At 39.2% G+C, this 24,843-nt stretch overlaps 1 protein-coding gene across 1 annotated transcript in view; it reads right to left on the minus strand.

The window, feature by feature from the left end:
• dhrs11a (dehydrogenase/reductase 11a) overlaps window positions 1–24,843 on the minus strand; it is an 82,137-nt gene that overhangs the window by 39,281 nt on the left and 18,013 nt on the right. The window contains exon 2 of the mRNA XM_048612660.1: window positions 12,058–12,267. Within this exon, the coding sequence (XP_048468617.1) occupies window positions 12,058–12,267 (210 nt within the window). The remainder of the gene's footprint in view (window positions 1–12,057; window positions 12,268–24,843) is intronic.

Consider the following 24,843-nt stretch of genomic DNA (forward strand, 5'->3'; position numbering starts at 1 on the left):
AAGGAATTGGGAATAGGGGATGGCATTTTTGCAGGAAGGTGGGTGGGAGGAGGTGTATTCTAGGTAGCTGTGGGAGTCGGTGGGCTTGAAATGGATATTGGTTTCTAGGTGGTTGCCCGAGATGGAGACAGAGAGGTCCAGGAAGGAGAGAGAGGTATTAGAGATGGTCCAGGTGAACTCAAGGTTGAGGTGGAAGGTGTTGGTGAAGTGGATGAACTGTTCGAGCTCCTCGTGGGAGCACGAGGCGGCGCCGATACAGTCAGTCATCGATGTAACGGAGGAAGAGGTGGGGTTTAGGGCCAGTGTAGGTACGGAAGAGGGATCGTTCCACGTAACCTACAAAGAGGCAGGCGTAGCTTGGGCTCATGCGGGTACCCGTGGCCACCCCCTTTGTCTGTAGGGGGTGGGAGGAATTGAAAGAGAACAGTGGAGGGTTGCTTTTCGGACTGGAGGTCTCTGACCAGCGGTGTTCCACAGGGAGCAGTTCTAGGTCCTCTTTTGTTTGTCATTTATATAAATGATTTGGACAAGAATATAGAAGCCATGGTTACTAAGTTTGCAGATGATACCAAAATTGGTGGCATAGTAAGACAGTGAAGAAGGTTTTCTAAGATTACAAAGATTTCTTCAACAAATGGGTCAATGAGCTGAAAAGTGGCAGAGAGAGTTCAATCTGGACAAATGCAAGGTATTGCATTTTGGTACAACAAACAAGGGTAGGGCTTACACAATTAATGGTAGGCCTTGGGTAGTGTTGTAGAACAGAGTGACCTGGGGTGCAAGTACATAATTCTTTGAAGTTTGTGTCACCTATAGACAGGGGTGACTAAAAAGGCACTTATACTCAAAGGACTAAGCAATGAAGATAGGAGTTGAGAAGTCATGCTGAGGTTGTACAGGATATTGGTGAGGCCTCTTCTGGAATACTGTGTCCTGCACTTGTTACTAAGTTATAGGAAGGATATTATTAAACCGTAGAGGGTCCAGAAGCGATTTACCAGGATGTTGATAGGTATAGAAGGTTTGAGTTATAAAGAAAGGCTGGACAGGCTGAGAATTTTTTCACTAGAGCATAGGAGGTGGCTAGGTTACCTTATAGAAGTTTATAAAATAAGGAAGGGTATAAATAGAGTCAATGGTAGTTGTCTTTTCCCTAGGATGGTGGACTCAAAGACCTGGGCCCACAGTAAGGTAGGCCGAGAAAGATTTTAAAAGAGACGAGGGGTAAATTTATTACAAAGAGAGTGGTTTGCGTGTGGAATAAACTTGCTGAGGAAGTGGTGGATATGGGTACAGTTACAGCATTTAAAAGACATTTGGATAAGTACATGAATAGGAAAATGTTTGGAGGGATGTGGGCCAGGAGGCTGTTGGGACTAGTTTAGTTTGGGATTATGTTCGGCATGGGCTGGTTGGACCAAAGGGTCTGTTTCAGTGCTGTATGACTATGATGCTTAGGAGTAGGCTAGCGATAATACTACTAGGTCATCACCTCCCCTCATCTCATTGCTCATTTTACATCTTTGTTCTTTCCAACTGGCACAGTTTCATTACGCTCTTAAACCACAGCACCAAACATCTGTATAAATTCACAATTTTGCTTAATCTGTCAGGTCAGTTGGTGCTTACTGACCAGGAATTAAATTGAAAAAAAACTTTTGATCTGTTCTCACTATATTAATCCCAGTTAAAGATTCAAACTTCAGCTTTCTGCTGAATATTTTCAGATCACCAAATACAGTTTTTCAGAATTCATACATTGTTCCTTTGTAATTTTTATCCTACTATTTTCATGCCTCTGGATTTTGATGAGAGGTGAACATAAAAGTGTTGAAGAATTGTTAACTGACCTTTAGACAATAGGCTACATGTTATAAAAGGGGAAAATGTGCATCTAATGAATTATTATATTGCACTGTTAGGAACTTGAGTATTGCTGACAAAAGATTTTGTCAAAGCTTTTTGTCTTGCACTCAACAGGACAATTTGCAAGAATGCCAATTCAAAGGAAAAACTAACATTAATACTGCTGATCGGTTGAGGCTGTGTCAGGGAAAATGCATAAATTAATGAAAAACTGACAGTTTAAAAACCAAGATTTACTTGAGTTTTTAAACCAGGCAGGTTGACCAATTTAAGTGTACTTTCTGTGCATGTAACAATTTTTCTCCTGGTGTTCCATGTTTTATTCATTAAAACTGATGCACATATACTGCATGGAAGCAGACTGTCAAACACTGCCTGCTGAAATGTTTTAAATTTCAGTGTAAATTGGGAGTACTGCCTCCAACCCAATAGTCAGAAATTAAATGTAGTGGTTTCCAGGTATTACAAAATCAAAAACAGAACATTTAATTCAGCGTTTTTTTAAAAACCATAAAATCTTCTATCCTTCATTTCTCTTTAAACAACTTCTTATAGTGTAGCTGTTCAGTTGATTGTTAAACAATTGAGTATGCGACACTAAAAAATTGCTGTGTCGATATTTAAAAAAGCTACCTCAAATCATCACTCGTAGCTTGCAGTGCCTTTGGGCAAAAAAAAACATTAGCAAGTGTTCAGGAAGGGTTCAATAGGTTCAGAACAGGGGAAGAATCCTATTGTTAATGCATACTTAATTTCATCCACTTACAACCAAATAATACTCCATGCACAAAATATTTTATTCAGTACATTGGATTGAATGATAGAGATCAAGTGAAAAATATGTGTCTAAGAGGAAATACTACAAGACATCTGTAGTTAATTTTCTGTTTTACATTTATGCTGTACCAACCTGATTTCCAGTAGCATGATACCATGGTGTAATGTTTCTACAGGCTTCACTTTTCATTTGACAACTATTCACATAACGAGTTACAAGTTACAAAGTAAAACAAGAACTACTTGTAACCACAACACTTCAACTTCTGATTCTTCAGTTTAAAGTTAAATGGTATACCCTCTGCAATCCAAAAGTTATCCAAATCCTCCCCTCTCTTCCATGTAACCTCAGTTATTTTTAAGGATATTTCCCAACAACCACCAGAATAATTGAGCTTTCTCAACTTTGTCTTGCCATTAAATTCAGTCACACCTGGAAAAGGGCACAATTAATGCAGTGCAATCCTCCTTTGTTAAAATCTAACTCATACACAACTCATGACATCTACACCAATTCACTCAACATATAGACTAAGTCCTGTGACACTGGGGAAGCAACAAAGAGGATACACTGCAAATTGTAGTTGCAGTCCTGCACACAGGTCAGTGCCATCTTTCACTCAATTGAAGCACACTTGAATTTGACAGCTCTATTAACAACTGAGCAGGTCTCTCCAGGCTGACTCCTCTAACTTCAAGGTTTGAGGAAGGCACCCTACAGCATCATCTGCCTTACCAGCCAAGGCTAGTTTACCACAACTGACAGCAATCCCATTACAGAAGCCAAACAAGGGCAAAGAGAAAGTTAACGCCATTTAACATCAACACAAAATATCCGAACATTCATGGACTATGCAGAGCTGATAGACCAGAAAAACAACTTGTTAGAGAGACTTATCTAGCTGACGAAGGCAAATTATACAGATTGGGTGAAGGGTCATCAAGCCAAATAAGCTAACTCATTTTGTCTCCGCTGCAGTGTTTTTGCTAACATACTGTTTTATTACAGAAACTAGATGCACCTTCTTTAGGAGTGGTTGCAGTAGCAAGGAGCAGAAGAGTTTGCTAACAAGTTTAGCCACATCTCCAACACTCACATGCCACTCACCCACAGAAAACACAAACTACCAATTTATAACAGCAAGGAGAACAGTCAAGCCACTGTAAATGATCATGCACCCACAATGACAAATTTGAAAGATGTGAAATATGTATTTTTACAATAAATAGAATCTAGAATGGTATGTAATGCCTAAAATCGGGCAAATCATCTTCAGTGATTCTAATGCTAGATACTACCAGACCTGGGAAGCAATTATAGAAAGAGACTAATTGGTAACCACAAGATCAATGGCCTTCTACTGCTGAAGATGATGTGTACAGTGTATGACCTCTTCATTACAAACATGGTATTTGGTCTGACAATCCCAAACAAGTTATCCTGGGTCCATCTAAATGGTTATGTTATTTTCAGAAGGAAGCATGGGCAAGATGCCAGAGTGATCAAAGCCAATTATAGCAAGGTAATTGTACAAAAGCATGCTATCTCATGTTCATGAAATCTTCTGCTGTCTTCTCAGATTCAAATGGAGCAAAGTAAGGCGATGTGCTGGTTCCTACCATTTCAGCAGGATGTTCTCCGTCATGTTTTCTGCAGCATTCTGTCTTACTGAAAGTGGCACATTAAATACCTCATGGATGGCAAAGTCATGACTTGAAGTCAATGCAAATTAAAAGTCAATATACACAAAGTGGTGGTTCATGACTTTCTTCTTGCTAATGACTGTATCTTGAATGCATGTCCAGAACAAGATACATTTGTCACTTTTCATCTGCAGGTGATAATTTTGAACTCACATTGAGTCACACGAAAGAAATCAAACAGCAACCGGCTTCAAAAAAAAAAAAAAACAGCACGTGAAACCAACTATCACAGTCCATGATCAAAACCTTGAAGGAGTTGACAAGTTTACCAATCTAGCTAGCACCTCTGCAGAACAGTTCACATTGACAGTAAAGTCAAAAGAATAGTCAAGGCCAATTTGCCTTTGGCAAGACGTGATGAATTACGTAGGAGCAAGGGGAAAGGAGTCCCTCAACTAAAGGAAGAGCGTACAGAATAGTTGTTCTTCCCACTTTAATATCTTTGAGATGTGAGCATTTTATTCCAGATGATCCTCCATATGATTTACTTGGAGACAATGCAAGAACCAAACGGCAAGACAAAGTTCTTAATACTGAGATTCTCTCCCTAACCACTGGCATCCAGACTTGGCTGAAAATAACTTGGTTAAATGGGCAGGACAATGTGCCAAAATTAAAGGAAGAGAAAGGCCACAAAAAATATTAAAGACACAGTGAAAATCTCACTAAAGTGTTTCAATTTAAGTCATGACAAATTGCAGCAAATATCCAACATAATAGCCTACCTGAACTCTTACACAAGGGCTCACATGAGCACTCTAATCTTTTCTTGGGTCTCCGTACTAACAAAATTCACTTGAGTTTTTGATTCAAATTTCCTTTGATCAGCTGTTCCGAAACTCTGAATTACATCTACACGTCCCAGAATTGAGACACTGCCCAATATCTAAAGAGTGACTTCACAACAGTGCAGAAATAATTAAGCTTTCAAATTCAACAACAATCCTAACAAGTATACCCCAAGATATAGATACACTGTTAAAACCTTCTCCTTGTCAATGGTGAGAGTCAAAGTCAGTGGAAGCAAACTGTCACATTATAAGTTACTAATTAAGACAGGGATCTGTGGAACTGGGAAGTATTTCAGGGGTTAGAAAACATGATAGTGAAGATAAACAACAGTCAATTTTGGAACTGCTGTTTATTTGGAAGTGGCCCATAAGTTAATACAGAGATCTGTGCAAGTGTTATGATCTTGGATGAAAGAAGGTAGTTACAATCAGATCTCTGGGTGATCAGAGAATTGTCCCACAACTCAATGATGCAACTTAATACTGATAAATTCAGTGGTAATGCATGCAATAAAGCTAACACCGAGCATGTGCATGTTGTGCAGGGTCAGAAAACACTATGAAAGAGCAAATAGATGGAGGCATTTAACACAGTAGTCTTTGAAGATTCATAATCATGTAAGGTTGCACCAAACTAAAGCACTGTATTGAGATATATTACATAAACCAAAAAGTACTGCATTAGTTAGATCAAATCTAAGATGCTGTAACCAGTTTTTGTTCCCTCACATAGTAAGGAGAGACCTTTGTAGCCATGGTAGGCTTACACAACTTCGTTAAACTTCAGAAATGTACAGACTTAAAAATTGGACGAATGTCTTTAAAATAATTAAACCAATAGATTCTACCCAAATGGACAGGCCATTTGAGCCAAAAGTGGGAGGGACAACCATTCAAAATGTGATAAACATAGAACAAGGTTAGACGTCCGTGACTGTTTATTTTTGCAGTAGGTCAACCACCTCTGGAACAATTTACCAGCTACCGCAGCAGGCAAGGATGTACTGCAAAGATCAAAAGACAGCAATTATGGCTAAAACATAGTTTAGAAAAGATTGTTAGTATTAAACTGCGTATCCTGGGGATGTTTGCTTGCCTCTGGCAACTGCAATAAAATTGTGCAGATATATTTGCTTCTTTTGGAAGCAACTAATGCTTTTCATCTAAAGATTTTCCATGCCAAAGAGATTATGTAGCTCCTGGTGGGCGGGTGTGAGTTATGGGATTGGAATCATGATGCACAATGCAACACAAACACAAAGCATGACAGGACAGTTGGTCATTAACCATCCACCATTTTTGTACATTCATACATATATGAAGGACACAAAATATAACACTAATGAACAATTAATGGACAACCTGATAAATGATAAATTGGCCATTTGTGTATACACTGGAATCTGTACTGTTTATCTGGATGATCCCCATTGATACACAAAAAAAAAATCAAGTTGTTGACAAGATATGGTGAACAAATTCAATCCCAAGATTTTCAATTATTAAGTTTTGGTAAATTACAAATTCCTCCAGCTTGTTTGATAAATATTACATCTTACATATAAATTACATATTGTAGCTAAAATATGTATATTTCTGATTTCTTGCAGGATAATATTTAATTACCGAGGGATCCCAAAAGGTTGATTCTGATCTCAGAAGTGATTATTAATAAATCCCAAGTTATAAAAACCTATGAAATTGTTACAGAACATCTTGAAACACTGACTTAGTAGGAAACCCACTGCCATATATAAATTCTTAACAGTTGATTCATATTTTCACCAAGTTATTTTCCAACACAGTTTATATATTTTAAATGCAAGGGACAAGTTTTTAGGGCTATGCATTCTAGAGCCAGGCAGAGTGCAGGCAATTCCAGACATGCAGTTTGCAATGAGACAGGATTATTGACTGCATAGTAAATAAGCCTTTGGTAGCAATGATCATAAGTGATTGAATTTAGCATTTGGTTGTGAAGTGAGACTCTTTAAAAACTTAAAAAACGCTAACTACAATGGTATGAAAACAGCTGGCTAAAGGTAGGACAGTAGCAATGCAATGGCAGACATTTCAGGAGTTGCTTCATAATGTCATTAAAGACACATTCCAATGAGTAAAGATGACTCTAGAAGGATTTACCATCTATGATTAAAAGAAAAAAAAAGGAGTTGACAAAATTTAAACAGATATTGTATGCCTTCACTTTGGAAGGCAAATTCTTGTAAGGATTTAATAAATATTTCTGTGAAAAGGAAGGAAGGATAATTAAAATAATTACAATCACAGGGAAAGGACAAGAAAATTATTCAAACTAAAGGCTGACAATTCCCTAGGGCTTGTTGAACTGCATCCTAGGGTTAGTGTAATTGATTGTAATTTTCCAAAATTCAACAGGCTCTTAAAAGGTCCGATCAGATTCAAAAATGAGAAATGTAACCCCTCCCTCATGAAACAGGTGGGACAGATAAACAGAAGACTACAAGTCAGTTAGCCTAACATCTGTCAAACGGATAATAGTGAAAGATAACTCCAAAAAGAGACTGCACTATGGTTGAAACGCAGACAGAAGATCCACACAACAGCAAAAAACTGAATCAGAGATAGTAGGAACTGCAGATGCTGGAGAATCCGAGACAACAAGGTGCAGGGCTGGATGAACACAGCAGGCCAAGCAGCATCATAGGAGCAGAGAGGCCGACGTTTCGGGCCTAGACCCTTCATCAGAAAAGGGAGAGGGGAAGGGGGTTCTGAAATAAATAGGGAGAGAGTGGGAGGCAGATAGAAGAGGGATAGAGGAGAGGATAGGTGGAGAGGAAACAAACAGGTCAAAGAGGCGGGGATGGAGCCAGTAAAGGTGAGTGTAGGTAGGGAGTTAGGGAGGGGATAGGTCAGTCCAGGGAGGACAGACAGGTCAAGGGGGCGGGATGAGGTTGGTCGGTAGGAGATGGAGGTGCGGCTTGAGGTGGGAGGAGGGGATAGGTGGGAGGAAGAACCGGTTAGAGAGGCAGGGACGAGCTGGACTGGTTTTGGGATGCGGTAGGGGGAGGGGAGATTTTGAAACTTGTGAAATCCACATTGATACCATTGGGCTGTAGGGTTCCCAAGCGGAATATGAGTTGCTGTTCCTGCAACCTTCGGGTGGCATCGTTGTGGCACTGCAGGAGGCCCAGGATGGACATGTCGTCTGAGGAATGGGAGGGGGAGTTGAAATGGTTTGCGACTGGGAGGTGCAGTTGTTTATTGCAAACCGAGCGTAGGTGTTCTGCAAAGCGGTCCCCGAGCCTCCGCTTGGTTTCCCCGATGTAGAGGAAGCCACACCGGGTACAGCGGATGCAGTATACCACATTGGCAGATGTGCAGGTGAACATCTGCTTGATGTGGAAAGTCTTCTTGGGGCCTGGGATGGGGGTGAGGGAGGAGGTATGGGGGCAGGTGCAACACTTCCTGCGGTTGCAGGGAAAAGTGCCAGGTGTGGTGGAGCTGGAGGGGAGCAAAAAACTGAACTGAGCAAAGAATGAGGTGGGGGGCAGAAAACATGTCAGACTGGTTTGGATCAAGGGAGTCAGGAGCCATAAGACCGTCACACTAAAAACAAATTTACAGTATGTCCATCTGCATATCAGACTTTCACAGTAGATCAGTGACCAGATAAAATGGGACAGCATCTATTACTGCTAAATTTGTTGATGACAAGAAAAAATAGGAAAGTAAGTTGTGACAAAGACACAAGGAATCTGCAAAATGTAATTAGATAGGGTAAATGCACAGACAAAAATGCCAGGTAGCACGTAGTGTTGCAAGTGTGTGGTCTTGATCACTCTGGCAGGAAGAAAAGGCAATATATTATTTCAAATGAAGAGAGGTTGCAGAATTCTATGGTACAGAAGGATCAGGAAGTTCTGAAGATGACTCACAAGAAGTTAGTATGCATTTACTACAAGTCATGAGGAGGACAAATGGCATGTTGTCATTTATTGCAAGGGGAAGATAAAAGAAAAGATGCTTTGCTATAGTTGTTTTACAGCATTGGTAAGATACCTAGAATACAGGTACAGTTTTGGTTTCCTTACTCAAGTTTATAATTGCATTAAACGCAGTTCTCCAAAGTTTCACTAGACTAATTCATGGAATCAAGGGGTTGTTTTGAGAAAAGATCAAATCTATATCCATTAGAGTTTAGAAGAATGAGAGTCTCTCTCATTTAGAAGACGAGATGCTAAGGGGACTTTACAGGGTGGATAATGAGGGGATGTTTCCCCTTTTGGGAAAAAAAAAACTACAATAGGGGACACAATTTAAAAACAGGATGCACTTAACGTCAACACAACCAGGTAGAGTAGTGAGTAATGAGCTTGCATGTGCAGAAACTCAGCATTGCAGAGCTATGCTAATGTCCAGCAACACAGTGGCAGCTGCCTGTCACCTCTCAGCAGGAGGTGTGCACCTGCTAACCTAACAGAAAATAACACTTATTTCAAATGTTCCCACAAAACAAACTCTCAGGACGCACTAAAAATCCACATACCAGTATATTTAGATTGGATGGAGCATGATTGGGAAGTGCATCATAATCCAAAACATGCTGCTTGCTACTTCTTTAAGAAGAGAAAGAAAAATGGTATTTTGGTTTTTGGCTGGTGTTGACACAAAGGCTGGTTCTGCAGAGTAGGCTGTTGACTGTTGCGTGCGTGTATGGAAGGTTAATTCATTTCACACTAACATTATGATACCAACCTCATTTGCAGACAGTGGCAATACAGGTACTTTTGCAGCATGCAGCTGGGCATGCTCGAACACTCGGCAGCCACTTTTATATGTTGGGTACACATGCTATTAAAAATAAGGGATTTCCTATTTAACATAAAAATGAGAAATTCTTCTCTTCCAGAGGATCACTGCTATATAGAATTCTCTTCCCCAGAAAGCAGCAGAGACAAATAAGAGTTTCTTTAATTTTTTAAAGAGAAAAAAGTCAAAGTGAGTGTTGGTTCTATAGAAAGGGAGTCAGAATTAATAACGAAAAATACAATCACCAGAAGTGGTACAGAGAAAACTGTTGGAGTTGTGGGTTGACAAGTACCCAGGTGCTGACAGAGTTAATCCTACGGTCTTAAAAGAAGTGGCTATTGAGATACTTTATGCATTGCTTTTAATTTTCCAAAGTTTGAAATTCCCATTAGATTGAAAGACAAGAAGAGTAATTTGTTGTTCAAAAGGGAAGGAAGTCAGAAAGTAGAAACCTACAGGTCAGTTGGTTTTAACATCTGTCATACGGAGAATATTAGAAGCTATTAAAGCTATAGCAGGACACTTCAATAAGTTCAAGGTAAACAATAGTTAACATAGTTTAAAGAAGGGGAAATCATATTTAACCAACCATTTGAGTTCTTTGAGGGAATAACATCCAGTGAAACTGGATGTCCTGTACTTTAATTTCCAGAAAGCATTTTATAAAGAGCCACAAAAGGTTACTGCATTAAATTAAAGTCATGGTATAGTGAGCACCGTATTGGCATGGATTAAAGATTGGCTAGTTAATAGGTAGCAGAGCATAGATATAAATGGGTCTCAGGTTGGCAAGATATTATGAGAGTTATGACTCCAGGATCAGTGCTGGGGCCTCACTTGTTTATAATTTATATAATGACTTGGATGAAATGATGGAAAGCACGATTACCAAATTTGCTGATAACAAAGACAAGTAGGAAAGCAAGACGTGAGGAAGATAAAATGAAGGTACAAAGGGATAGAAATAAGTTAAGATGAGCGGGCAAAGATTTGGCAAATGGCGTTAATGTGGGAAATGTGAAATTGTCTATTTTGGCATGGAAAATGAAAAATTAAAGGGCAAGAAGTGCAGAGCTCCGAGATGCTGCAGGATCTGGTTTGTCTTTGTCATGAATGACAAAACAATAGTATGCAGGTTTAGAAAGTAACCAAGAAAGCTAAACTATGTGTCATCATTTAATGAGAGGGATGAATTATAAAAGTAGGCAGGTTAAGTTTCAGTAATACGGTGAATAATGAGACCACATCTTTAGTATATGTACACTACTCGACTTCCAAATGTGTTGGAAGGCATTCAAAGAAGAAGATTTAGCAGATTAATAGCTGGTACGAGCAGGTTGCCTCATGAGAAATAGTCAGGGTAAGGTTGTATCCAATGGAGTTTAGAAGAGTAAGAGGTGACTTGAATGAAACATCAGATTCTGAGGGATCCTGGCAGGGTAGATGGGGAGATGATGTTTCCTCTAACAGAATAATCATGAACTGGGGGTCACCATTTAAAAATTCAGGGGCTGTCCATTTAAAACACAGATGAGACAAAATTTTCACTCCAAGTGTCACAAGCTTTTAGAACTCTTTCTGAAAAGGAGCTGGAAGCAGAGTTTTGAATATTTTTAAGCAGAGGTGGCTAGTTTATTAAGTAAGGGATTTAAAGATTATCGAGGCAGGAGGATGGGGATTGGAGGTTACAAAATCAGATCAGCCATGATCAGACCGAAAGGCAGAACAGGCTCAAGGGACTAAATTGCATGCCCCTGCTCCTTGTATGCTCAAGTGTTTATATGGCCAGATTGGATTAAATTTCCAACAAACAAGGGAATCAAATGTTGAGTGTAGACAGAAAAACAGTTGAGGCCACAATTAGATCAACTATGGTCTTAACAAACTGGGGTGCAAGATGCAGAAGATGCAATAATCTACGCCTGCTGGGATACTCATGAATTCATATGGATGCTTTATATTAGAATAATAGATATGTGAAAAGCAAGGAGATGATGGTACCTGTCAATACTACAAGACTATCCTGAATAGGGATCACAGGCTAAAAGGATTTTACAAGCACAGCGCACTAGAGACAACTTTGAGCCAATCAGAATCATTTTACCATCCCTCATTGATCAAGACTCACATTAATCATGTTCCTCCAAAGGTCTGTCTTTCCCGACAACAGTGGTTCAGGATGGGCCAGGCCTGCATTGTTGATGCACACATCCACACCTTGGTACTGTGACTTGATGGCAGAAAACATGGAAAGGATTTCCTCCTCATTGGTTAGGTCACACTTGTGTGCAACCAAGGTACCTGCATAATCAGCACTCTTGCATTCAGCAGCTAGTTTCTGCAAGAAAAAAAGTAAAAATTGTTAAGAATGATCAATCATAGAAACAGAAAATCGGAGCGGGAATAGGCTATTTGGCCCTTTGAGTCTCCTCTGCCATTCATTAGGATCATGGCTGATCACCCAACTCCATATTCTATTCCTTCTTTTCCCCCATATCCTTTGTTCCCTTTAGGCTCAAATGCTATATCCAACTCCTTCTTGAAATGTTTTGGTCTCTACTACTTTCTGATGAGAGTGAAATCCACAGACTCACCACTGCCTGGATGAAGAAATTTCTCATCTCAGTCCTTAAGACACTAGGTATCTCTAGATTGTGGCCTCTGGGTTCTGGACTCCCCTACTGTTGGGAAAATCCTTTCTGCACCTACCCTGTCTGAACCATGACACACCTAAAATTCAAGAACAGGAAAACATGACAATAAGGAGCAGGTTGAAAGAAAGTTTCAGGGCAATCTGCTGCTGAAGGTCTTGAAATTATCCTGAAACTGGTTCAGCAGTTTAATTACTTTTCTGTACAGGCTGTAATACTGTAATACAGGCTGTTTCACTTTCTACATTCCCAATTTTTGCATGAAAGCACGCAAGCAAGCAGATAGTAGCTCTCTTGAGCAAACCTCTTCTCAGTCTAAATCCTCAGCTCTTGATATCAGCTGCTGCTTAAGATGAAATACCAGCTCTGATGAAATATTATGAATGCTCAAAATCTAGTGTGTAAATTTCATGACTCTTGACATTTGGATTTAATTTTTTGTTCAAATTTGAACGATACCAGAGTGTTCTATGTTTGGTTTCTGTAAGAGTATTTCTCATGCAAGCACAGATTCATATAACCTGCACCCCCATTCCCCTTACACTCCAGATAATGGAGAGCTTACTGTGGTTTAATTTCTCACTTATGTTCTTCCCATCATCCCCATCCTACACTAAGTGTTATTAAATTACACAGTATTGCACCTGGTACTGACATGCAGTTTCCTCACAGGAATTTATTGTTTAATGCAATTGACAAATGTAAACCTATAGTTAACCAGATCTGCTGTTTTGGAAAGAAATGACTTAATGATCAACATTTAATTTCACTGAAGTAGCAGCAGGTGGGGCACAAAGGTGATATTCCAAGAAAAATAGGGAGGTCTTGCTAAACCGATACAAGGCACTAGTCAGACTACACCAGGAACACTAATCAGTTTCGGTCCCATTACCTAAAGAAATATACAGCAGCACTGGTTCACTAAGTTGATTCTAGGTTTGGAGGCATTTTAATCAGAAGAGATTGAATAGGTTGGACTTGTACTCATTGGAATTTAAAAGAGTGGGAGGAAATCTTATTGAAATATAAAAGATTTGTAGGGGGCTTGATGACTGTAGATGCAGAGAGCTTTTTTTTTTTTTTAAAAATAAACTCTTGTGGGACAGTCCAGGACCAGAGAGCAGAAAGTCAAAGGGGTCACCTACTTGAGACAGGAATAAGGAAGAAATTACACTCTCAGATGGGTAGTGAATCTCTGCAATTCTTTGCCAAAGACAGTGGTAGAGATGTTGAATCGCTAAGTATTTGCAATAAGAAGACAGACCAGTTTTTAAAATCGCTAAGGAAATCAAGGCCTATGCTGGATACAACAGGGAAATGGAGGCGTGGTTTATCAGATTTGCCATGAGCTCAATGAATGGTGCAGTAGAATCGATGAGCCAAATGGCTTACTTCTGCTCCCAAGTCTTATGATCTTATTCAAACAAAGCAAAAGAAATCTATAAGTACAACAATGTTTGTTTCTTAGGACAGATGCAGGAGGGACAGAAACATCCAGAATACCATTCCTTATCACCACAGTGAAAATCTGAAAAATGTGCACTTGTTTTTCATGATCAAACAAGTTACCTATACTTATTTGCAAGTTCATACAATGGGCACAGGCAAAAGACCAGCAGATTCAGTGTCTATAAATGCAACTGAAAAGGTCACTTTTTGCTAAATTTTGCTAAGGAAGGAGAAAAAGAAAAAAATCAAGCCTTCCCCTTTGTACAATAAGTAATTCACAGCTTATTAAAATAATCAGTGTACAAGAAGTATTGCTACATCTTCAACTAAAATGTTTGTATAGATAGTAAAAATATAGAACACTCCTAAAATTATAGTCTCAATAATAACATTAGGAATGTGATTATATACATTAAAATAATTCCGATTAACAAAATCTAGATTGAGGCAGCCTAAAACAGGCAAACGTGACAATATAGTTTCACAGCTATTTCATGCACATTTGAAACAGCATTTAATCAATCATTTTGGTGCTGTAACTGGCATCACACTACAATGCGTTGTTTCCACTTTTTGAAAGCCTTGAGAACTCGCAGTAATGAAATACACTAGCTCATCTATTATCTGCAGCACTCAGGACAACAGCCCCAGACATGAGGTGATGATCACATGATGTCTCACTTACAAAGCAGCTAGACGGAAGTCATTAACAATTGCAAGTCCATAAGCAATACTCCCAAAACTGCTTTGTGATCCAGCATTACAGCAGCTCTTACCAGGTGTAATATTCTGACAATTTAAACAGTAAGATTCAGCTGGGGAAATGCTTTAAAAGTGCATTGAATTATTTGCAAGTATTAAAATATATTTAGGATAAAAATATATGTAAAACAAATAGCAATCCTAAAATCAAGTTTCAACTGCTCACTGGTTTACCAACATATCAGTGCATCTTAATGGAACAAAAGTCATATTTGGACAGTCTATCATTCAAAAAACAAAATTAGTTTTTAAGTGATATTTCACATTATGTAAATGAATTTGTAGCATGAATATTAATAAGGTACACCCCATAACACAAATGTCATTTATAAAGAGTCACATTTGGTTCTTTCAAACATCTTTCCTGTTCAGATACAAATAACCCTTTTTAAAAAAAAAAAAAGTCCAAAATTTGTACCTTCCCTCAACTCTACACATTTTGCTTTTGGTCAGAACGATGAAAGAATTAACACCACTAAAATTTACTAACTGAACAGAAAAGAAAAATGACTGCAGTTTCAATATGAACACACAATGTCCATCGTGTTAAACAGGGTTTTTAAACTGAAGTTGCTCAACTTTAATTATTCATTCTAAGTATCTTAGTATTTTGAAATAGTTGATGTGCGTTGGTACACGAGAGAGATAAAAAGGGCACAATTCACTCAAACGATCAGGAATAGTTGTTAAACATTACTTAGCACCCAAGACAGACAAACAAGCAGGGCAAAATTACAGTCAGCCCTAAAATCAGCTTAAGACATAGCAGTGAATTCTTTGAATATTGCCAAGTGCACAACAGTGACAGAATCAGATTATTCCGGAAATTAGAAGGAAATGCAAAAATCTAGCACTTGCTTGCTCACCGATTCTACCATATTATTTGCAGCAGGTTTAAAAACATGGAATGGAAGTTCAACTCTGGAAGGCTGTATTCTTAGTACAAAAAAATGGGGTCCACAGAAATTGAGGGCGCAAGCTCAAGAAGCTATCCAATTGTATTGCAGCAACTTAATTGCACATTGAACTTATATAACATGCATTGTGACATCTCATCAAAATGATTGCAACTGTAGTATTAACAACTTTTCGGCCAAAAAAAGAAAACAATTATAATAATCGTAAATTAGTTTACATCCTGTGAGATGCAAACTACTGGCACCTTCAATCCTACCTTTGCTCCTAATAGCTCATTACATCACATTACATTTCCGGTAAAAACATGAAATTTGGAACTAAGCAATAGATAAGACCTGTAGCAGCTACTGAACGACCCAAGCGGACTTAAAGTTTGAACTGCTCCGTTCAATCATTTTCGCCATACAAGAATTGGATAAACTGGATGGAGACCAAATTGTGAAGGATATTAAGCTACAACAATTTTAAAAAAAGGTCAGAACAGTCACAAATTTGGATATTTAAAGTGTTCATCATAAAGTGCATCATGGTCAATACATCACGCAAACAGGGCTAAGAGAAGCCCAGGATGGCAGATCAGATGTCAAACTTTCCAATTTTTAATAGATCAAATTAAAGGACAAAATGGTTGAATTCTCTTTGACAGCACAGCTCTTAGCAGTGTAAAATTTCCTACTTCTGTACTTCAAATCTTTAACATTAGCAAAGATAACAAAGGAAGGTTTACACAAACATCAACTTCACTAGCTGGTGCTTAAAAAATGTGCCAGAGTATAATATGAATAAAAACTGCATCTATGGCTCGAAATGATTTCCACACTCTGCACTGCAAGATGATACCTGATACCAACATACTTCTGAACGTAACCTTTTAATTGAGCAATTAAACCTTATCTGACCTATATTTAATGGGCTTTGTAAGGCACCACATTTTTTTCCTTTAAGGCAATAACTTGAAATGCAAATTGGACTGCTAGAGTGCTGAAATACCAGCACAGCTTTGCCAACTGGGAAAATCAAATGGTGCAGAACAATGTTGTTTAACAAGCAGTGACGGGGGTACTCTGAGACAGTGTGTCACTAAGAGTCTATGAGTTAAGATAGGTATGCATGACGACTGCCCTCCGATTGCAAAAGTTGAGATGTAGTTTTAGAATAAGGTGGAGCAGATTTAAAATAGGAGGAAAGTACTTCTGTCAAAGCATCGTGAATCTGTGGAATTCACTACCACAGGGTGTTGTGGATGCCTGGACATGGAGTATTTGAGGAGATAGATTTTAAATTAGTAATGGGTTGAAGGGTTATGGAGAGGGGGCAGGAAAGTGGAGTTGAGGCAGAGATGAGATTGGTCATGATCATTAAATGGCAGAGCAGGTCTGGAGGGGCTTATTGCCTACTCATGCTCCTAGTTTTTATGACCTTATGTTCCAAGGGCATTAAAACCAAAGCTGTAAGTGCAGGGCAACCAAAAATGCCCAGAGCCTGCAAGCTGAAGACATTTCCCTCTATCTCCATGCAAATGAAAAAGACAGAAAAACGCAAGAAAGGGTAAAACAAAGACAAAATAGAGAACAGCACAAATAAACCAGTTTTAGAGAAAAATGTTATGGAATTAGAAATGAGTTGTCAGCCTGGAAAATATAGATTAGTCATGTCAGACAACACCACAGTATGGCAGTGAGTTTCAGTTGAACAGCTTAAGTAGAAGAGAGCAATTAAACTGAAATGGAGGTACGTAGTTCTTGTGAAGAAGTTACAGAGATGGAAGCTTAACACCAGATCAAATGGAACACTAAGGTTGCAAACAGTTAGCTTCAACCAGAGTGTGACTGGATGAGGCAAATGAAATCTAAGAGTAAGACTGAACCTGTGTTGGAGCGGAAGATAAAAAGGTTCTGATTTTTTGAGTACTTAGTTGAATCAAATCGTAGTTCACTGAAGACTGGATGTTGGTTAAGCAATAGTTAATGGGGCAATGGAATAGTAGTGCTTGTTAACAAATCGTACAGGGAATCCCCGGGTTGCGAACGGGCTCCATTCTAGAGTCTGTTTGCCAGTTGATTTGTACACAAGTTGGAACACAATGCAGTACAATATAAGATAGCTATTTGCAAGTCATAAAAGAGGTTCGTATGTCAGATCTTTAAAATTATTAATACACCCCTGTAGTAACAAGCATTTGTGGGTCAGATGTTTGTAAATCAGGGAAGTCCCAGTCCCACCCCTGTATGCGTGAAACCAGTACCATGCCTGCAGAATATGTCCCCAAGGAACAGCACATCGGAAATTAAACAAACAAAAAAAAAAAAAGAAGCCAAGGATTGGTCATTGGGGACCAAAACAGGAATGTTCTGGAATAACAATGCAGGATTTGCAAAAAGACACTGCTGGCAACATTTAGGGTACAGATACCCAAGAGTGGAAACTGAGATAGTAGCTTCTTGCAGCTGAACAGCAATGAGGAGAGATCATACAAATGATGTAGTCAACTGTGTCAAATGTTGCAAAGATGTTAAGAATGGATTAAAAGCAGCAATTGCAATAAAAGCAGTCATAGATTTGCCAAAGGACAAAGCGAGGCTAATATTGACAGAGTCCGTAGGACAATACAGGAATTTAATGGATTGCTGAGAATTGCAATAGCTGGAAATTTAAGACAACAATTGCTAACACCCCATCTTGATCATATGCCGTGAGACATAACTGTGAATTCTTCAGCTATACCTCACTAGAGACTATGCCATAATTCACAAATCACCATAAGACTACAGGAGCAGAAGTAGGACATTCAGCCCATCAAGTCTGCTTTGCCATTCAATTAGATTAGCTGACCTGACCTCAATCATCAACTCCACTTTCCTGCCTTTTCCCCATAACCTCAATTCCCTTACTAACTAAATTTCTATGACCCAGCCTCTACAGCACACTGAAATGGAGAATTCCACAGAATCACTACCCTCAGCAAATTATTTCTCAGCTGTCTTAAATGGGCAACCTTTTACATGGAGATTCTGCCTTCTCCTTGTAGACTCTCCCAAAGGGAAGCAACTTCTCCATTGTCAAGCTCCTTTACCAAAGAATCATATCAATTCATGTTGGCTACCACTGGGTGACACTGATTTTAAAATCAATCATCTTTGTGCTCCAAATCCTCTATCATAGTCTCAGACTTCCTAATTTCTTTAAGCCCCACAACCCTCTCTGATCACTGTACTGCTCCAATTCCAGCCTTTTACACATACTTGCTTTTGACATCTCTACTATTCATGGCTGTTTTCTCAGTTGCCCCAGAACCAAGTTCTGGGACTCCCTCCCTAAAACACACTCTCTACTTCTTTACCACTTAAAGCAAATTTTTTGACAAAGCTTTTGGTCACTCATCATACAAAGTCAACGGCAAAGTAACTTTGCTGACCTCCAGGAGGTCAGCAATTACTAACTTGGAATGTCTAAAAGAAGCAACAGCAGAGGAAAAGCTGTCAAGCTAAAATGGCAGTCCTGTTCATGAGAGTTTTGGGAGTTGAGATCTCAGCAGATAGCAGACATGCCTTAATAATGAAAATGCAGCACAGTCTTTTTTTCCCCCCCCCTTTGCCAACAACAATGCTAATGGATGAACAACAATATGTACACACACAATAAATAAATGCATTGAAAGACTGTGGGAGTTAAATGCACCACAAGCCAACAGATCCTTAAAACTACTGATCCCTCAAGGCAATCATTGAAGCCAAACTGTTTAAATTAAGGCTAAACACTACTCATACCAAATGCATGTACTGTGTATGCATACAATCTATAATCAGTTAACAGTGATAACTGCACTCACTCAACTGAAAGCAAATGTCAACCACAATCAACAGTTATGCGTAACTTTGAGTGCTTTATAAAGAGAAAGTCACCAGACTACGGATGTTCAAAGTCCCAAGTATGGAATGCTATTTATAAACTGCATGTCTTCAAAATTGAGATTTTTAATAAAACTGAAACCACGCAGAACAGATATGGGTGACACAGTCAAGAAGTGCAGATTTTGAAACCTATATTGGCGCCCTATTCTATACACATTTTTAGGTTTCAAGTGCTGGTTTTCCACAGAAACATGAATTTAAAACAACATGTTTTTGTATTCATTTTATACAGTACCACAACTTGTTGTCATCCACCCAATTTCCTCCCCAGCACAATGTACTAACTGGAATACAATTGCACAGGGTGACAATTCTTTACTTTCCACCATTTATTCCTGCTTCAACACTTGCACTTTTTAGAAAGCTGGAATATATACACACACAGTACCAAAGATATTCTCAATACTGGAGACAGGTTTTAAACATAAATAGGCTACCATAAAAAAACTAAACACAACGCAAGAATCCAAACCAAAAAAAAAACAAATTCTTTGACAAGAAATAACTGAAGAGGTGAACTCCGAGTGTGGGGCTGATGAATCACATTGGAATTTGATACTGTCCTCATCGAACAAACTACAAAGTATTTTCCTGCCCCATTTTCTATTCCAGTCCGCGTATTTTAAAGATGTTTATACCGAGTCTGCCCTGCCATTCAATGAGATCGTGGGTGACCTGATAGCCATGAACTCCACTTTCCTGTTTTATCCCCTAACCGATTAAAAATCGGCCTATTGCAGCCTTGAATATATTTAATGACACAGCCCTGTAATAAAGAATTCCACAGATCCACTATCCTTAGAAGAACTTCCTCATCTATCTTAAATGAGTGATGCCTTATTTTGAGATTACGCACTCTGGTCCAAGATTTTCCCCCACAAGGCACATAACCTCTCTGCATCTACCCTGTCAAGTCCTCTAAGAATCTTATGTTTCAAATAAGGTTGCCTCTCATTCTTCTAAATTCCAAAAAGTGTACAGGCTCAACTTATTCAACCTCTCTTCATCGAGTGTCCTTCTATTCCTGGGTTCAGCCGATTGAAGGTAGTCGAGAGAAGATTCAATGCCAGTACATCTTTCCTTAGATAAGGGGTCCAAAACTGTTCACAGTATTCCAGCTGTGGTCTGACTAGTATTTTGCATCATTTTAGCACAAGTGCCATACTTATATACTCCATTCCCTTCTAAATAAAGAGGAACATTTTGTTTGCCTTCCCCATTTTCCTTGCTGAATTTGCATGTTAGATTTTTGTGATTCATGCACGAGGACTCCCATATACCTCTTCTGGAAGCTTCTGTAGTCTTTCTTCATTTAAATAATATTCAATTCCCCTATTCTTCCTGCTAATGTGCATACTCTCACATTTTGCCACACTATATCCCATCTACCAAATTTTTGCCTAATTGCTTAATCAGTTTATAGCTCTTCTTTTGTGTCATCCTCACCACCTGCTTTCCACTTTTGTGCCCTCTGAAAACTTGGCTTCAGTATATTCACTTCTCTCATCCAAGTCATTAATATACATGTCAAACAGAATGAAGAGACAGCCAGGTCCATGACACACAAGGGAGAACAATAGCAATAGCAGTGCTGCCTCTCTGATCCCATTGCAAAGACGTTATTGAATGGCTACAGAATATTCTGAAAGGGAAGGGAGTACATGTCAGTATCAACAACATATGTTTAAAAAAAAAATCAGATTCTGCAAGTTGGAGAGACAGTATGCTAGGAAAGAAGTTAAACAAAACCTCAAAGATAATAAATCTCAGGAATACTCCCAGGGCTGTGTGCTAGCCAGTCCAGGAACAGATAGGCCCATTGAATGCTTGACTGGAGGAATGGGGTCGACGAGAGAGATTTAGATTCACGAGGCATTGGAGCCAATTCTGGGGGGTGGGATCTGTACAAACCAGCTGCAGGGCTGAGACAAAATATCCTCAGACATTCACTAGTACTATGGGGAGGGCTTAAATCAGAGTCATGGGGACATGAAACTGAGCAGAGAGAGAAGTGAGGGAAACAAGATGGAAATAAAAGATAGAAAAGTAGATAGTAAGCATGAAAGACAGAGGAAACAAGAGTTAGCAACAAATAAAGTCACAGCACAAAAAGAGTTTAAATTATCAAAAAGACAAGTCTAAAGAGAATACATTTGAACACATGGAGCATATACAATAAAGTAGAAGAATGAACAGCACAGATTGTTGAAAAATGGTATTATAAAACTGCAAAGAGAAACAGGAACGCAGGGTGAACTGAGCTCAGAACCTAACCATGAGGGTATTCAAACTTATGGGAGTACAGAAAAGGGAACGTGGTACCATTGTTAGCAAAAGATGAGATCAGTGCAAGAGAGTGAAGAATGACACTGGCACAGAAAATCCTATGTAGAATCAATCTGGTCCAGCAATAAGCAACAAGGGGCAGAACACATTAAGTGTCTTCAGTCCTCCAAACAGTAGAGGCAAGGTAGAAAATGGCAGCAGCCTGGAAAGTAGAGACTCATGTAACAAGAATGCTATAGTAATCATGGGGGACTTTATATTTGGACAAACCACGTTAGAATAATGATGTGAGATGAATCCCTGGAGTGCATGTAAGGTTTTTTTTAAAAGAAAAAAGAGCAGTACATTGTTCTGTAGTGAGTTCCTCAAGCTATCCTAGATTCAGTTTGTTCAACAAAGGAGCCAATTAATAATCTTGCTGTTCGGAAAGAGTATCCATAACATCATTGGGATAGAAAGTGAAGTAGTTAAATCTGAAACTGGGATCCTAAATGTAAACAAAGGAAACTACAAAGGATGAAGGGCATGTTGGCAATGATAGACTGGGTAAGTTGATAGGCAATGGCTAATATTAAAGAATCAAACACACGCATCACAGCACTTAAACATTTGTTTCAGGAAAAAGAACAGAACAGGAAGAGTGGTCGAACTATGGCTAACAACAGAAACTGGAAGACAATGTTAGATCCAAACAGAGGACCCTTAAAATTAATAGGAATAGTAGCAAAGCAGATGAGCGAAAGCAGTTAAAAATTCAGCAAACAAAAATTAAGAGGTTGATTTAGAGGGGCAATGTACAGACAGGGTAAATTTGCAAGGAACAAAAGCTGACTGCAAGAGCTTCTGTAAGAATAGAAAAAGATAATCAACGAATACTGGATCAACAGTCAAAAAACAGAATAATAATTTCCCAGAAGGGGTTTGATAAGGTACCACACACAAGTAAGTGGAGAACATGGCGTTGGGGGTAGAATATTAACATGGAGAGAGGAACGACTAACTAATATAAAGACAGCAAATTGGGATAATGGGGTGTTATGATCAAGTATGAGAAGAAACCCTAAGTGTTTAAACAGTAGGAGCTTTAAGGGAGGCGCTCACTCTGCAGCAAGGCTAAAATGAGCTGTTTCCCTCCAAAACAGCCAACGACATCACGTAATTGGACTCAAAGAGATAGTGCAACATACATAAATACACAACAACATCCTTCTCCCTTTACATCAGGGGTCAAATCTGAAATTGGAGAATGCAGGGATATGTGCAGCTTATGCAATACCTACCTCCATTAGCACCATTAAATCCATGAGATTGGCCAGAAAGACCATGGCAACAAATCACTATTGGATACGCTGGACGTTTTAAAGGGCGAATGCGTTTCATGAGGTGGACGCACACATTAAATGACCCAAAGTTGCCATCATTGGAGGCTGGCCTCCTCCAGTAGTCACCAGCATCACAAATGCCAGTTTCCAGCCAATTCAACTCACTCCTTGAAACATCAAGACACAGTTGGAGACACTGAATACTGTAAAAGCTATGGGCCCTGAGAGCATCCTGGCAATAATGCTGAAGACTTGCACTTCAGTCTTATTGCCACCCCCCCCAGGCAAACTGTTTCCATACAGCTACAGTACTGGCATCTCCCTGAATGTTGAAGATTGTCCAGGTATATTGTATACACAAAGCAGGATGAATCCAACCTGGCCAATTACCACCCCATCAGTCTATTCCTGATCATATGGTCTTGGGGGTGCAAAATTTGCTGGTTTTCTTCCTTTAGAAAGAAAGGTAGGAACAGTCTACATAGCACAATACCACAAAAACTTTAGCACTACCTTGCTTCTTCCCATTTAAAAGAAGGTAGTCCTTAGGCTGCTCATTTTTTAAGCTCTCTGGACTGCACCTCTTGTTCAAAACATCACATAGGGCACTTGTACCTCCGTGTTCTTTCGGGGTGGGGCATATCATGAACTTCTTCCACCCTGTTCACCTCATCTTTTTTAAGTTCACACTGTCTATCCTCGTCGCCAGTTCTCTCGTTCTATTACGTTCAAGTACCAGGAGGCTAAAGTGTTTAAGCAACAGTAAGAGTTTTATTAAGGAAGATATTCACTCTGCAGCAAAGTTAGACTAAGCTTATTCTCTCAAAGTGGTGGATGACATCACGTGAACAGGCTCAAAGTCACAAACCAACATACTTAAATAATTACATAACAAAAGGGCATTTTCAGAACAACAATCTAACTAATCGAGTGCCACAGGTATCAGTGCTAAGGCTACAATTATTTACAATATACATTAATGATTTGGACAAGAGAAGACAATGCCAAGTTTGTGGGTGACAAAAAATAGGTGGGGAAGCAAGGGTGAGGGTGACAGTGCCTGCAGAGGGATATAGACATGTTAAGCAAGTGGACAAAACTTGGCAGATGGAATGTAATGTGGAGAAATGAGGGGTTATGCATTTAGCAGGAAAAGTGGAAGAGCTTAATATTACTAAAGTGGAAAAAAGACTGCAGACAGCTACAGACCAGAGGGATTTAGTCCTTGTAAATGAATCAGAAAAGGTTGGCATCCAGGTTCAGCGGGTAACAAGGAAGGCTTTATTTCAAAGGGAATGGAGTATAAGAGTAGGGAAGTTTTTCTAAAACTATATAAGGCACTAGTCAGACCACAGATGGAATACTGTGAACAGTTTTGGGACCTTTTAACAAAGAAAATCTGTACAGGTACTGGAGACAGTCCAATAGTTCACTAGGCTGATACCAAGTTTGGAGAGACTGTGTTGAGGAGAAGTTGAGCGGATTGGTCCTGAACTCACCGGAATATAGAAAAAATGAAATGCAACCCTGTTGAAACAGACAAGATTCTTAGAGGCACAAAAACAAAGTTGCTGGAAAAGCCCAGCAGGTCTGGCAGCATCGGTGAAGGAAAAAA

Source organism: Rhincodon typus, chromosome 26, assembly GCF_021869965.1.
Source record: "Rhincodon typus isolate 14 chromosome 26, sRhiTyp1.1, whole genome shotgun sequence".
Classification (NCBI taxonomy): Eukaryota; Metazoa; Chordata; class Chondrichthyes; order Orectolobiformes; family Rhincodontidae; genus Rhincodon; species Rhincodon typus.